The 14,393-nt window shown below is 39.2% G+C and overlaps 4 protein-coding genes across 18 annotated transcripts in view; 3 read left to right on the top strand and 1 right to left on the bottom strand.

Moving 5' to 3' along the window:
* Positions 1-8,273, top strand: part of nuf (rab11 family-interacting protein nuf) — a 64,139-nt gene extending 55,866 nt beyond the window's left edge. For 11 of the 15 annotated variants that reach the window (XM_018102158.2, XM_089259497.1, XM_089259496.1 and 8 more), the window contains 5 exons: positions 5,119-5,253; positions 5,316-5,772; positions 5,840-5,988; positions 6,255-6,293; positions 6,633-8,273. In XM_018102158.2, coding sequence (XP_017957647.1) covers positions 5,119-5,253; positions 5,316-5,772; positions 5,840-5,988; positions 6,255-6,293; positions 6,633-6,761 — 909 coding nt within the window. In that variant the 3' untranslated portion in view covers positions 6,762-8,273. Of the gene's footprint in view, positions 1-4,747; positions 5,032-5,118; positions 5,254-5,315; positions 5,773-5,839; positions 5,989-6,254; positions 6,294-6,632 lie in introns of those variants that run through there. The other 4 variants (XM_089259502.1, XM_089259495.1, XM_018102165.3 and 1 more) reach the window with 2 other exon arrangements.
* A 169-nt stretch (positions 8,274-8,442) lies between these two features.
* LOC108652095 (uncharacterized) lies at positions 8,443-9,871 on the top strand. Its single transcript, XM_089259505.1, has 2 exons — positions 8,443-8,591; positions 8,656-9,871. The coding sequence occupies exons 1-2, from the start codon at positions 8,510-8,512 to the stop codon at positions 9,750-9,752; spliced, it is 1,179 nt and encodes a 392-aa protein (XP_089115631.1). The 5' UTR covers positions 8,443-8,509; the 3' UTR covers positions 9,753-9,871.
* A 642-nt stretch (positions 9,872-10,513) lies between these two features.
* LOC108652098 (uncharacterized) lies at positions 10,514-11,218 on the bottom strand. Its single transcript, XM_018102174.2, has 2 exons — positions 11,041-11,218; positions 10,514-10,975 (listed from the first exon to the last, which is right to left on the bottom strand). Exons 1-2 carry the CDS (start codon positions 11,063-11,065, stop codon positions 10,641-10,643), a joined length of 360 nt encoding a protein of 119 aa, XP_017957663.1. The 5' UTR covers positions 11,066-11,218; the 3' UTR covers positions 10,514-10,640.
* Positions 11,219-12,428: 1,210 nt separating this feature from the next.
* Positions 12,429-13,838, top strand: LOC108652094 (uncharacterized). The gene is made up of 3 exons (XM_018102171.3): positions 12,429-12,589; positions 12,649-13,413; positions 13,481-13,838. Exons 1-3 carry the CDS (start codon positions 12,568-12,570, stop codon positions 13,546-13,548), a joined length of 855 nt encoding a protein of 284 aa, XP_017957660.1. The 5' UTR covers positions 12,429-12,567; the 3' UTR covers positions 13,549-13,838.
* The last annotated feature ends 555 nt before the right edge of the window (positions 13,839-14,393 follow it).

The raw sequence follows: 14,393 nt of genomic DNA, 5'->3' as shown, positions 1-14,393 counted from the left end.
GATGTGAGTGTTTGAGGAGCTGACTTGGCGTGAAGTTTAAGTGTTGAAAAACGCCGTATGCCAGTTGTACTTGTAGTTTTGAGGCATTGATTAACAATATATCCATTGTTTTAGCTGAGAAAACTATGTAATACTGGTCTATTGCATATTAGTGTTGATAAATGTATCAAATTTGACACTTTTACTTATTTCGAGCTACTATTTTTGTTATCTATATTACTGTTGACTTTAAATTAATGAAATGTAATTAGCAATTCCATGATATATTTAACTTTGAGTCTTGCAAAACCATTGAAAATGGAAATTTCCGTGTTGAAATGCTTTAATGGACAACTTAGATAAATGTTGAAAATGTTGACTTTTAATTTGTTTATTAAAGCATTAGGTCTTCAATAGTTGATCTAAAAATAGCTCAGATTCACTAGAAAACATGTTCGCTTCACTTACTACAAAACAGTGTTGCACAATTTATACTCAGCAGCTGGCGAGAAAAGTTTCGGGATCTACTTCTGTGTAGGTAGTATATAAACTTTTCCTAGCATTTGTTGTACTATTTTTTCGTTCATCAAACTCTATATTTGCTATATATACTTGAACAGTATTAGTACCTTTACCAAATAAACTATATTTTTGTCTAGTCCTAGCTAGAAGGTAAAGCAAAACAACGTTTCCAAGTTACCAATTAGCCGTAATATTTCTCAAAAATTGTTTACGTATTTCCTTGACATATTTATCCTAAAAAGAAAAGCAAAATTTAAACAAACATTAGAAGATCTGTTTTTGTAAATTGCAAACATCTGCTGAAAGTAAACAACAAAAAAATAAATTATCTTTCGCTGTATTCGAGCAATGCGTCAAATGAGATCAGCTGCCTCTGAAATAAGTTAAATATATATATACATATATAACAACAAACTAGAAATTCCCTCAAAACACTTTGATGAATGAACGAACGAACGAAGTGAATGAAATGGAAATGGAAATGGAAACTTAGGCAGCCGAATGATTAGTGTGTGTGAAAATATGTCAACGAAAGTAAGCGAGGAGAAGGCGACACAGTGAGAAATGTGAAACGAGAACAGAAGCGCCTTTTGGGGTCTTAAGTTTCGAAAAGAGATTTATTGAAGCTAATGCGATCGGAACATCGGAGAACTGTTGGGAGATATCGTAGTTGTAGTTGCTAACAGGCACTTCTTTCTCTGGCTGACTCCACGGGGCAGACACACACACACGCACAACAGAATTCGACATGCAGCTAATTGCATGATGCAATTTTCCAGTTTTATGCATGATTATCAGACTCGCTCGCTACACATTTGGCTGCTGGCTAATTGTGGGCCTGCAGCTGTGAATGCGAGCATGTTATTAATCAAGAGCCAAAAACTCTCCGATTCTCCGACAACAGAGTTTTCACAGGCCCTCGAGGTCACTGGCTGCCCGATAAGGCCGGCAAACGGATGCCACTTGCTCATATGTTTACTGTTTATACATACATACATATATACGTATATGTATACAGTCTATCGCGCCTGATATATGCTAATGGGAGCAGCGTCTCATTTGATAAATGTAACAAATGGGGATTATTGTATATTGCCCCAGCGGAAAACGTAAAGCGGAAAGTGTTGCAAGTGTTTGCTTGGAATCTTTTGAGGTCAAAGCTAATGCTAACTGTTATGGGCTCGGGTGTAAAGATTTTCAATTGATCGAGCGAGTTTATGAGCTGCTAATTGAGAAAAGTTATTATAAAACGATATGATTAGGGGTAATTAATTGGAATGATATGTAAGTGTGAGTGTTGAAAGAGGAATGAAATGAAAGGAAAACTTTTCCAACTTATGCAGCTATGAAGCTGATCTTTAATATATATAGTAAATTATATTTAATCTCTCAATCGCTGAATCAATAGATCTGATTCAACAGAAACAAAATCAATTTGATTTTAATATTTGTTCTTTTATATGTGTGTTATTCAATCTGTCATTCATTCAATTCAAACATTTCTGAGTGGAAACAAACTTCAATTGAAATGTTAATTCCAGGATATTTGTATTACATTATTAATATTATGTCATATCTATATTCTCTATATAATGTCTGTCATTCACTCAAACTTTGATTTTGATTGCAGCCTCCTTCACTTATTTATCATCGGCTCTTAGCCTAAGGCGTTTCCGCAGCCCTTTGATTGCTTTAAGATAACATATTATTTATTTCCACAATCTATATATACATATGTATGTATATGCATTCATTCTGTCAATCATGCAATCAACATTTTTGATTGCAGCCCCTTTCACTTGCACTTGCTCAGCCAAATTGTCATATTGTGTTGGCCTAATGCATTTTCCTAGCCCTTTGCCAGCTGGCAGCTTGTTTTTCTTGCTTTTCACTATTGAGCACCCATTTTCCGCCGTCACTATGTCACCTGTCACACAGTTCGCTACTTTCCAGTTCAGAGTTACGACTCAGCTTTAAAAATTGTACAAAATTTCGTACACACACAGGGTGTTTCCCGTTGCTCGACACGCAGACCGCATTGACCCTGGAACAAGCTTCAGCAAAAGTGACAAGTGACAAAAGCGACTCCCTGCACTTCCCCTACCTGCCTTTCTCTCTCCCTCACTCACACCTCTTTCCTGTTTTGCAACGGCACTTGTTACTCAATGCGTCTGCTTGGACTCTTAATTTGCTTTTTTATATTATTATTTTTTATATTATTATGTTATTTTACGGCTTGTTGTTGTTTATTTTAGCCAGCGGTTTTTGTTTTCTTTTCTTTTCTTTTCTTTTTTATTTCTGTAGAATTTGAATTAGATTCTAGTTTTTCTGCCCCTTTACATACTATAATTTTGTTGCTGTTGTTTTTTCGTTTTTTTTTTTTTTTTTTTTTTTTTTTTTTTTTTGGCATGGTTCATTGTACACATATCTGAGCAACAGAGGCCCTAATAGAGCTCCCTCCATATGGCACTAAAGACTTTGACTCAGCAGGTCTCTTCCTCTAGGTCTACCTTCCTGTCTCTCGCTCTCTGGCGCTCTATCTCTCTCTCTCTGTCTTATAGATAGTTTACATGTCATTTTTTTGGTGGGCCCCATTCCTAGTTCTTTTCAGTTGTTGCTGGGCCGCGCGTCGCGTTGTTTGTCCAACGGTTCTCATTCTATACAATATCATATATATTTATATATGTATATATAATATATATCTATTCACCTAAATAGCTCTCAGTTTGCTTTGACGTCAATTATTTCTGTGTGTTTATCGGTTACTCATAGTCATTTTGTTTGCTGTTATTTACATAGCTTTTTTGCCCCCTAAACGTCGCAAATTGCAGTTAATTAAGCTTAATTGAAGGCTTTGGGCACAGTTTGACAGTCACTGTAGTGCGCCTGCCACCCACAAATGCGACGCATTTTTTATTCAATTGAACTTTTCACTTGACTTTTAGTAAACTGTAAATAATAAGCAAATGAGATAGATATGGATAGATGGAAGAGCAGAGAGCGTACAATTGGATTTCTAATTAATCTCATTTGAACTGAGAATCAAAACTGCTTGAAGCGTTTATAAACACTGGTTCTGTTGCTGTTATTTATTTAAAAAGAATTTGAGTTAGCTTGAACCTTGCGATTTATGTAGAAAGTTTTCTACTTGTAAAAAAGACAGACAAACGTAGCTGAAATCTTTCTTCTGCATTTACCAACACTATAGCTGGTAGTATCAATATCTATTCTCTGTTAACAAAAGTTAAATAAGAAATTATGAATCTTAACAATTCACTACCAGCAATTTAATATATTAAAATATTGTTTAGTGCATTTACCAACACTATAGTAAAAAACATTGACTGCTGTTGATGATTATTTTCTTATAAATGATCTATTGAATCGTAGCCATCCAGCTTTCTGTTTATGGACATGCTTGAACGCCCAATTTCCTGCAGTCAATTCTCTTCTTCTTATAGGCAAACCTGACTGGAATATCAACTGGTGCATTTATCAACACTGCAGCTAGGGCTTGGCTATTAGCATATGCATATACTGTAATGCAAATAAGGAATATAATTGATGCAGTCATGTTTTGTTTTCTGCTTCCGCTAGTCGTCTATACACTGAATGAACTTTCACAGAACTTTGCAACACTGGCTAACCGTAGCAACACACGTTTGTTGAGTGCATCAGCTTCACTGTGCTGCGCTTGCAACACAAATGCGCGTCCGCCTTCAACATGCCTTATCGCCTGTAAATAACAGCTGAGCACACATATGACGAGTGATTTCTTATATATATTTATATATATATATGTGTGTATGTATGTGATAATTACACTGCACAACAGTGGCAAACTTGGAATCGCTACAGTCAACAATGCGATTTCACAAGTCTAGCCAAAAGTCTTTGATGAGCGCAACGCCAACATTTGCTTTGGGGTGCAGAAAATAAAACACCTGGGCGTATGCTTAATATTTATGAAATTTATATGGGCTAGGCAGGCATGCCTCCGACTCTCGACTGCTCAACACTAAGCAGCAAGAGCGCTGAAATTAAAAGTGATACTGAGTTTGAATTTGAATTTTAAAAGCCACATGAGTGTGCACAAGAAGAACAGCTGCTGGTGAAACAGAGCTGAGAATGCGTTTAGTTAGTTTAGAGTTAATGCATATTTAATTAGACGCTTTGTCCGATTTTGTTGCAGAGTGTAATTTAGTGTTGCCAGCCCACAGCAAGTTGCGTTCGCCGCCGTCGAACGGAAAATAAAACAAATAATACAGCCTCCGGCTACGTTTGCAGTCGATTGGGGCAAGCAAATGAGCAAAGACGACGCCGAACGCGCAAAGCCAACGAGAATTTTTGTTGAATTTTTGATGAGCAGAGTGCAAGAGGCAAACAGAGCAACACACCATACACAGTACATATAGAGTCCCAGATAATGTATATATCATATGTGTGCAAATGCATTTGAAAAATCACATGGCTGATATGCAGTTGGTGAATGAGCTGCTCAGCGACTTGCGGCATATGAAAAAGAATTGTGTTAGTAGTAGTTCGTAATGCCATTCAATTATTGATCTCAACTAATAATATTTTTGTTTCTTTTGTTGTCTTTCCTTTTCGTTTTAGCTGGAGCTGCTGCAGCGCAAGGTGGACGATCTGTCAGATACGCAAAATATAGCCGAGGATCGGACGACGCGCACAAAGACTGAATATGCGGTGCTCCAGGCGCGCTATCACATGCTCGAGGAGCAGTATCGAGAGGTAAGTTTGTCGACATAGTGACAGTTTGACAGTCATTGATAATACTCCCGTTTCGCTGGCAGTCGGAGCTGCGCGCCGAGGAACGTCTGGCCGAGGAACAGAAACGGCATCGCGAAATTTTGGCCCGTGTGGAACGCGAAGCCTCGCTGCAGAATGAGAACTGCCAGATAAAGATCAAAGCCACCGAGATCGAGGCGAATGCACTGCGCGATGAGGCGCAGCGATTGCGTGTCTTGTGCGATAAACAGGCCAACGATTTGCATCGCACCGAGGAGCAGCTGGAGCTGGCACGCGATCAGATTGCGGCGCTGCAGCAGGAGTGCGATGAGCAAATGCAAACGGTGCGCCGCTACGAGCAGGAGAAGAAGTCCACCGAGGAGCTGATGCTCGAGCTGAGTCGCGAGCTGCAGCGCCTTCGCGAGGAGAACGGGGCGCGCGCCATGCCCACCACATCACCCGAGAGCATAAGACTGGAGGAGCTGCATCAGGAGCTGGAGGAGATGCGTCAAAAGAATCGCTGTAAGTGAATCGTACCCTCTTCTCTCTATATGTACTCTATATTAACGTATACCTTCTCTCCTTGCAGCACTCGAGGAGCAGAACGAGGAGCTGCAGGCCACCATGCTGACGAATCAGGCCACCATGCTGACGAACGGCGTGGAGCAGGGCCGCAATCTGCTGAACGGCGCGCTCAACAATTTGGCCCAGGAGCTGGAGGAGATGTCACAAGCTCAGGTTTGTAGGCCGACCACACTTAGCCAAGCTTCACTGTTTCCTCGCCGTGTCTATGCCTATGCCTATGCCTATGCTCTTTTGCTTATATTTTTTTATTATGCCGCGTCCACGCCCACAATCGCATTAGTCAAACACGCCGCCCACGCACAGTCACAACTGCTTGTTAGAATCGCACAGTCTGAGAGTCCCGCATTTCGTCGTTGTTGTCTTCTTCTACATCTCACATATGGTTATATATATATATAAATGTATTTATTGTATTACAGGATTCTGTGGATTCAGCCACATTAGCATCCTTAAGTCAGGTAATGCTTATCCACAAAATCAAATTCATTAAACCAAAAATCAAACAGAACAAGGTTTGGGAGCCGTTGTGCATGTGCTGCAGTTTGACAGTGACTGACTGTCAGTTGGTTGTGGTTCACTCTAATTAATTTACAATCACTATTACTTTCGGCACATTTATTAATGAAATTATCAAATTCTTACGTTGGTTTCATTGGGTACTTAACGAAATTCATCAAGATCATCAAAAAAAACCCATAACTCTCATGTTGTATATAAGAAAAGTCTGTGTTTAATGTGTTCAGTGTGTAAGACTCTCTTCGAGACTATTCAACTAATTGGCCTTCAATCAATTACAGCTGCAACAGGCCTTCCAGGAAAAGGAAGATGAAAATGTGCGACTCAAGCACTATATCGATACGATCCTACTCAACATCGTGGAGAACTATCCCCAGCTGCTCGAAGTGAAGCCAATCGAGCGCAAATGAAGCCGCAACTCTATGAAATGAAATCAAGATAAATATACATATATTAGCCGGATACTACTCTCTGGACCACCTTTAACCTTTACTCAAAAAGAAGGAAAACAAAAACTAATGAACTAATTTAATATAAATTTTAAGCAAGTCCCATATATTTATGTATAAACTTTAAGTCATAATTTATTTTATAACAATTTATTGTAGTTTTTAAACCGAACAACACAAGTGAACAGAACTACGGATCTATGTATGTGAAATTATCCAATGCGAATTCTGTTGATCATTTATATATACGATGTATCTATCTATCTTTTGCATCTAACTTTTTAACCAACCGTTATTTGTGTATAAACAAAATTTCATGTTTGTAAATTAGCAAAAAAGAGAAGTTTCAATTGTCAAGCGAAAAGAGGAAAAAAGAGAATGTGTAACCCAGCAAATTGTTTATAGTTTTTGTAGTGTTGTTGAGCCCTGAAGATATTAACTATAAAAATTTCTAGATCGTAAGATTATACACTTTTTAACCATGAAAATTGATGAATATAAACCAGAAATGATAACTAGAATGTATATGATGTGTATATGCGTTTGTAGACCTAGCGAACGGTATGTTTTACTCTATAAAAATAATAATATATTATTTGAAATTTGTTAAATATAGTTTTAGTTATGATGGGCAGTGCTTGGGAGACATGGATTCAACTGTATATTGCATTCTATTCAAGGTTCTGTAGTAACCCCAACTATTTTTCGTTTCTTCAACTTTCTGTGCACATGGCCAAATTCCTCGTTTCCGATATATTTTCTGTCTATCCAATTTCCAAGCGTCTTACGCTGCCCATATATACTAATCCAGATCAATGAATGAACCTATCAAAAATTTGCGTTTATGGTATGGACAATCCCCAGGATATGTAGTTGGAGGTTTTAGTTATACTCGACAGATAGAGAGAGAGAGAGGGAGAAAGCAGAAATAAAAAACATTTTAATTATAAAAATAAAACATAATTAAACAAACTACGTACTACTTATGCATGTGTATTTGTAAACTTAAATGATGGACGTAATGTGCAAAGTTTTGGGCAACCCAAAGCAGTTTCATAGACGAACTGTGGACGAACCCCAATAGCTTAAACTTAAACTCAACGAAAAACTTAAAACCGAACTCAAAGTGGTCAACTTTTTAATATATACATATATATATAAAATATATCGAAACTAAATTTAATAATTTGCTAATCAAAATATTTGATGCCTTAAATGATTTTTAAACAATGCTAGCAATTAATTTGTATAATATAGACGGATAGATAGTGCGGAGTTCTAAGCTTGTAGATAACACTAACGAAAAGTCCATTATGCTTAACTAAATAAATATATTATACATAACTAAATATACAAATATGTATGTAGTACACACAAACAACTATGCTGTATGCATCAAGTTTTAAATGTAATTTACACCAAGGAAGTGTACGAAATATTACTAAAAATAATAAAGAACAATTTTATAAGAAATGCGAAAGAGATGATTTTACCAATTGCTTAAATATTAATGAGTGCTCAATGAAGTGTCAAAAAAAAAAAAAAAAAAAAGAAATGCAATTAGCATAATTTTTGGATTTATTAAGGAAAGCTTTGTCCGAACTGGTTCTGGCAGAATTTGCTGTTAAGTCATCTCAGCTGTTCGATTGCATGCTTCAAACCGGTTCCTCAGGCTACTTCAGAGGGCGTCCGGAGGTGTATAAAAGCCCATGCCAAGACCCAGTTCAGGACACAGAAGACCAACAAGTCAAAGTCTGAAGATGGGAAAGCTCCTTTTGGTATTGGCCACAGGTTGGAACTCTCATCTAAATATAAGCCAAGCAGCTCATCTCACATCTCTTCTATCTCTTCTTAGTGCTGCTGTGCTCCGCGTTTGTCACAGCGCAGGTGAAGCCAAATGAAGAGATCGGCCGGGTTACAGTCCAGGTGCCGTTGCTGTCAAATGGAAAGCCCGTCATGAGCCAAGATAAGGAACTGGTCGAGGTAGCGCGTGTGGTGGAGGTGAAGCCGGGCAAGCTGACGCCAGAAGAGGTTGTGGTGCCCCTAGTCAAGGTACGAAACATGAGAGCTATTCGGGACACTGAGAATCCGAGCAAACCTAATCCGGGTATCCCGAACCCTGGCATGCCCAATCCCGGTATTCCAAATCGCGGTATGCCTAATCCTGGCATCGAAACTCCCGGTATGCCCAATCCTGGTATCCCGAACCCTGGCATGCCCAATCCCGGTATTCCAAATCGCGGTATGCCTAATCCTGGCATCGAGACTCCTGGCATGCCCAATCCTGGTATCCCGAACCCTGGCATGCCCAATCCCGGTATTCCAAATCGCGGTATGCCTAATCCTGGCATCGAAACTCCCGGTATGCCCAATCCTGGTATTCCGAACCCTGGCATGCCCAATCCCGGTATTCCAAATCGCGGTATGCCTAATCCTGGCATCGAGACTCCTGGCATGCCCAATCCTGGTATCCCGAACCCTGGCATGCCCAATCCTGGTATTCCAAATCGCGGTATGCCTAATCCTGGCATCGAAACTCCTGGCATGCCCAATCCTGGTATCCCGAACCCTGGCATGCCCAACCCTGGCATCCCTCTACAACCTGCCTCCTCTGATGTTCAACCAGCTGTCGTCGCACCAGCCAACACAACGACTGCGCCTGGTCCCATAATGATCAAGGGCGCCAAGAGCTGCCATCAGTTGCTGCTGGCCAGCTCCGCTCCAGCCAAACCGCTACCCGTCCAGGAGAACTGCGACCAGCTGTGCACCAAGTTTGAGCTGATGCCCATCTGCGCCTACAACGGCATCTGCATTCACGAGTTTCCCAATCAGTGTGTTATGGACACCTTCAACTGCAAGCACCGTGACCTGGAGTTCCGCGCCGTGGATGAGGATATTTGCATGATGGACTTGTGCGCTCGTCGCTGCAAAGAGCAGGATCTCAAGATGTAGATCTGCGCAAATGCTCTTCAGTCATATAATAATACATTTTACATAATAAATTGACTATTATGATTAAATAAAATTGCTAATTTTTCAGTAATAAAAATAAAGATTAAGAAACATTAAAAGTATTATGAATTTTTATTTCTATTAAGAAAAATTTAAATTATTATGAAATTTTATTTCTTAATGAAAGATTTTATATTCAGACAAATATTGCAATTTTCCTAATATTCTTACAGGATTTTAAAGTAACGATAAGGCTGTACTTATAAAATATCAGAATTAAATAATTCTTACTCTTCTTTATCTATTAAAGTCAGTTTAGTATTTAACATTTCTTAACTAGACTTGAATTTATATTTATTTGATCAAAAATTGATTTTTTATATATTATGAAGTAAATATTAAGCTCATGATTTAAGTGAATGTCAAATAAAAATATGCTTTCTTAAGAAGATAGTCTTTGCTCTTAATAATAAGTTTTATTTTGTGGTTTAATAATTATTTTTATGAATTGCTCACATACGCCGATCACTATCAAGGGCCTAATTAGTCTCACAATATCACATTCGCCTTTTCCCAATAGACATTATTCATATAGGAGAAGGCTAACGTACTTCTATTAACTATTTCATTAACTTGGCTATTCGAAATTCAAATAGAAATCATGTGAAGAAAAAATTAGTAATATATTAAACACGAAATTAAGGATTTAAAAAAATAAATAAATGTATTAATTAAATGAAATAGTAATAAAACCAGATATATTATATTTAAGGTAATTTATTGTAAAAATGGATCTTTAGTTTTTAATTAAAAATACAGAAGAATAAATTCGGAATTCAAATGCTTTGCACATCTTCAACCAACTTCCTCATAGCTCAGTCCCACGGTTCACTGCGTCAGCTGCAGTTCCTTGCGCTCCGCCTTGCTGCAGAGCGGTTGGTAGCCCCGGGTGCAGCGATAGTTCTCGACGACGTTGAAGCGCTTCTGGGGATTGCGACAGTTGTAGGCAGCCATGGTGCAGCGGCTGGTGAACAGCTGCAGGCATTGGCCATTGTGGGCGCAGACCTCGACGTCCTGATCGGTGCAGGCGAAGTCACACTTGTCGGGCACGCCCGGGCTCAGCTCGTCCAGCCAGACCGTCTCTCCATGCTGATTGACGGCCGGCAGATGGCTGCGCTTGACGGGCAGCACACTAGCACTCGCAGCGGCGAAGGCCAAGCAAACTGCAAGAGACGAAAAAATGCAGTTACAGTTTGAGAGCAGCTCACACAGTGCATGTCAAACTTACACAGGCAGAGCAGCGAAGTGTTCATGGTTGTAGAGACTATTTGGACTTGGTTGTTGTTGTTGTTGGCAAAGTTGATGTTTGTGGACCTTGCTGTGTGGGCAGCAACTGTTCAACTGTTGTCTCTGTGCCCCGACTCGCATGTTTTTATAACCAAAATGCTGTCAATGTAAATTTTCGGGCTGCGGCTGCGACTGCTCTCGTTCGCTCATAATCCTTTATTTTAACACCTGACAAAAATATGCAAAACTGAAAAATCATCATGATTATCTCTGGGCCTGCCAGCTTTTGTTTGTTTGTTTGTTTTCTTCTTCGTTTTTTGTTCGCCCTGCCTGCCAAAAATAAAACCTTTTGTTTCAAAATAAAACACATTTTGCAGCATTGGCAAGTCCCCGTGGGAAATTTGCATTTGCTTCTTTTGTTGACGTCAAATAATAGCATTTGGTTTATTTGCAGCACAGTTAATCAAAATGAAATTGAATTGAAATTTATATACAGTTAGAGAGAACTTTCCACTGCAGTAAATGCTGCTGCTCTGCTGCCTATCTTTGGGCTGACAGCGGAAATAGATTTTATCCGAAAATTATAATTAAGCTCCTAAATGTATACCCAATTATTTTTTGATATTCATTGTGTGTGCAGCGCTTCAAAGTGTGGTGAATGAACTGAGTTTGTGATTGCATAACTCATTTTCTGTAGATGATATCTATATCTATGTAGAACTTGTTTTGTAGGAAAGTATATTGAAGATCTACATAAATATTTAAATATCTAGAGTTGGTTTCATAAGAAATTAATTTAATTAATATATAGTGTATTTATAGATTGTAAGTCTTATCGGGGAAAAATATATATCTCTAACTATGTAGAATGGGGGAATAGTTAATAGAATATATATGTGTATGAAACCATATATAAAAAAAAATTAAATAAAATAGACTTTCGTTTTTCTACTTAGACAAAGAACTAACTATCTTGTATCTATACAGAAGAATGATGTCTGCTATCTATAGAGAATTAGTTATATATAATATTTTAATTTAACCAATTCTTTCTCCTATCTATATTATTCTTTCTTCTAACTGCCACGCCCCAATTGGATATAAATATGAAACATGTTAAAATACCATTAATAATATTACCTATATGAGGAAGCGATTAATTCATAATCAGACATATTATTGAGAATATTTGCCCAGCCAGCAGCAGCTGATCGTTCAGGTAGAACGAAACCCGTTCCCTGCGACTGCTACCAAGTACAGGCATTTACAATACGTACTCGTATTATCATAAAAAGTGCATTAACAAAACAACAACAAACATTTTAATTCTTATGACAAATCTTTGTCGATGCAAAAATAACTGATATTTGATATTTGAATTCTTTGAGGATCATATAAAACCGGGCTGCTTCCAGCGAAAGTCAAACAGAACGACATCGAGCGTTGTGCAGTTGAGTTGTAGAGAGTGTGGAACGCAAGTGGATTGTATACTAAAGACGAGTCTGATTTGTGGATTATAAGAGATAAAATGCGCGCTCTGTTGATATTTGGTGAGTACTGATCGAGAAGCTTATAGAGATGGTTTTATCAAATCCCACTTCAACTGCAGCTCTGCTTGCGCTGACTCAGGCCGCGCAGCTGGATAAGCAGGAGCCGAATGAGCTGCCCGCGCACGTGCAAACGCTGATAACGAATCACATCAATCAAGTGCTGGCGCAGACGCCGCATGGCCAGATTGCCACTCTGACGGGCCACGTGCCGCAGGCTGGGGCAGCAGCCAAAAAGGGCAATGCTGTGGCCGTGCCCCATTTGGACTTGCTGCCGCCGCACGCGGAGCCAACGAAGCTGCCGCAGGTGATAAATCATCGGGCCACGGCCACATGGCAGCACGCTGCTGGCTACAACAAAGTGGTGATGCCGCCAGTGGCTGAAATCGTGGTCTCAGTGCCCGGCCAAGCGCCGCTGGACATTGGCGACAAGGTCAGCAAGGTGCAGCAAAAAGTCGCCTATGTGATGCAACAGGCGCAGACGCACATACCCAATGCCATCAATCAGGCGATCAAAGAGCGCCAAAAGCTCGAGGCGCAAAAGCACAAACAAGACAGCACCACCAGCAGCAGCACCAGCAGCAGCAGCACCACAACCACCAGCACCACCACCAACAAGCCAGCCCACCATGCTGCTCGCCTGCTGTCCGATGTCGAGGAAGTGCCCAAGCTGCTCGACCATCAGCTGGAGCTGAAGAAGCTGGGCAAATGCAACTACCAGTGCCCAGAGAAATCCCTGCCCGTCTGCGCCTCCAATGGCAACTGTGTGGTCGAGTTTGCAGGACAATGCGAGCTTAGTGAATGGAACTGCTTCAATACCAAGAATGGTAAGTAAAGGTTGACGCTCTTATAATCGTCGGTATGTCTAAAAATCGAATTTCTATTCTCTTCTAGTATTCACTCAAGTGCATGATGATGAGTGCAATAAGACCATCAAGTGTTACGATCGTGATAATGCTTAAGCAGAGCAATGGACTGGATAAACTAAAGTAGAAGAGAGAGAAAGAGAGAGAGAGAGAGACAGAGAGAGATGCTGGAAGCAGTCTGATAGAGAGAAACGAACGAGTCAAAATGAAATATGATAATAATATATATAGATAAAAAATAAATACAGAGAGAAGGAACGATAGAGCTAGAGAGAGAGAGAGAAGGATAAGCACACTGAGAAAGAGAAAGTGAAAGATTGAGGCAGAGTAAGAAGTATTAACTAGAGAGTGAGAGAAATTGTAAGATTTAAAATTAGTTTGAAAACGCTTATAAGCAAAATATATATGTATATTCCTCAACAAGTATTCCTATACTGCATTCCATTTAGTCTACATATATAAATATCTATATCTATCCAATATTACAAAAAGCATATATAAATACCTGTTCACATATTATTTTAAAATAAATATAAATAAATATATAATAAAAAATTAAAAATCGTATTATTAGTTTTCTGCTTTCAGGCAACAATAAAGTTATGCATCCAGAGTATTTTCCCACAAGTGTTTTAAACAGTGTTATTAGGGAGTATTCTTAAAGCGTAACTCCCAGTCGACATCTTCTAGGCACCCATAATCCTGCCTATTGTCAGAAATATTTCCTCCATATATTTCGGCTTGTTTGTCTTCAGCTTATCAAAATCGTTTGTCAAGTCGAGGCCTTTGATATCGTTGCGCTCTCTTAAAGATACTTTAGCCAAGCATATTTACATGTAGCATTAAATCAATATAGGCCTTCGGCCTAAGGCAGCAATCGTTGACTTAAATGCTGCTCGTTACTCTTCCATTCGATATGGGAAATCGGCAAATCGGCAAAT

The sequence above is a fragment of the Drosophila navojoa genome, chromosome 4, assembly GCF_054131105.1.
Source record: "Drosophila navojoa isolate 15081-1374.11 chromosome 4, UAZ_NAV_1.0, whole genome shotgun sequence".
Classification (NCBI taxonomy): Eukaryota; Metazoa; Arthropoda; class Insecta; order Diptera; family Drosophilidae; genus Drosophila; species Drosophila navojoa.
This window is presented reverse-complemented; position numbering and strand designations above follow the sequence as displayed.

Bases quoted from the DNA above. Each gene is read 5' to 3' on its own strand.
- LOC108652095 (XM_089259505.1), top strand. From the start codon at position 8,510: ATGCCAAGACCCAGTTCAGGACACAGAAGACCAACAAGTCAAAGTCTG. The intron at 8,592-8,655 runs GTTGGAACTCTC...ATCTCTTCTTAG, and splicing joins CCTTTTGGTATTGGCCACAG to TGCTGCTGTGCTCCGCGTTT.
- LOC108652094 (XM_018102171.3), top strand. From the start codon at position 12,568: ATGCGCGCTCTGTTGATATTTG. The intron at 12,590-12,648 runs GTGAGTACTGAT...CTTCAACTGCAG, and splicing joins GCGCGCTCTGTTGATATTTG to CTCTGCTTGCGCTGACTCAG. The intron at 13,414-13,480 runs GTAAGTAAAGGT...ATTCTCTTCTAG, and splicing joins CTGCTTCAATACCAAGAATG to TATTCACTCAAGTGCATGAT.
- LOC108652098 (XM_018102174.2), bottom strand. From the start codon at position 11,065: ATGAACACTTCGCTGCTCTGCCTGT. The intron at 10,976-11,040 runs GTAAGTTTGACA...CGTCTCTTGCAG, and splicing joins CACTTCGCTGCTCTGCCTGT to TTTGCTTGGCCTTCGCCGCT.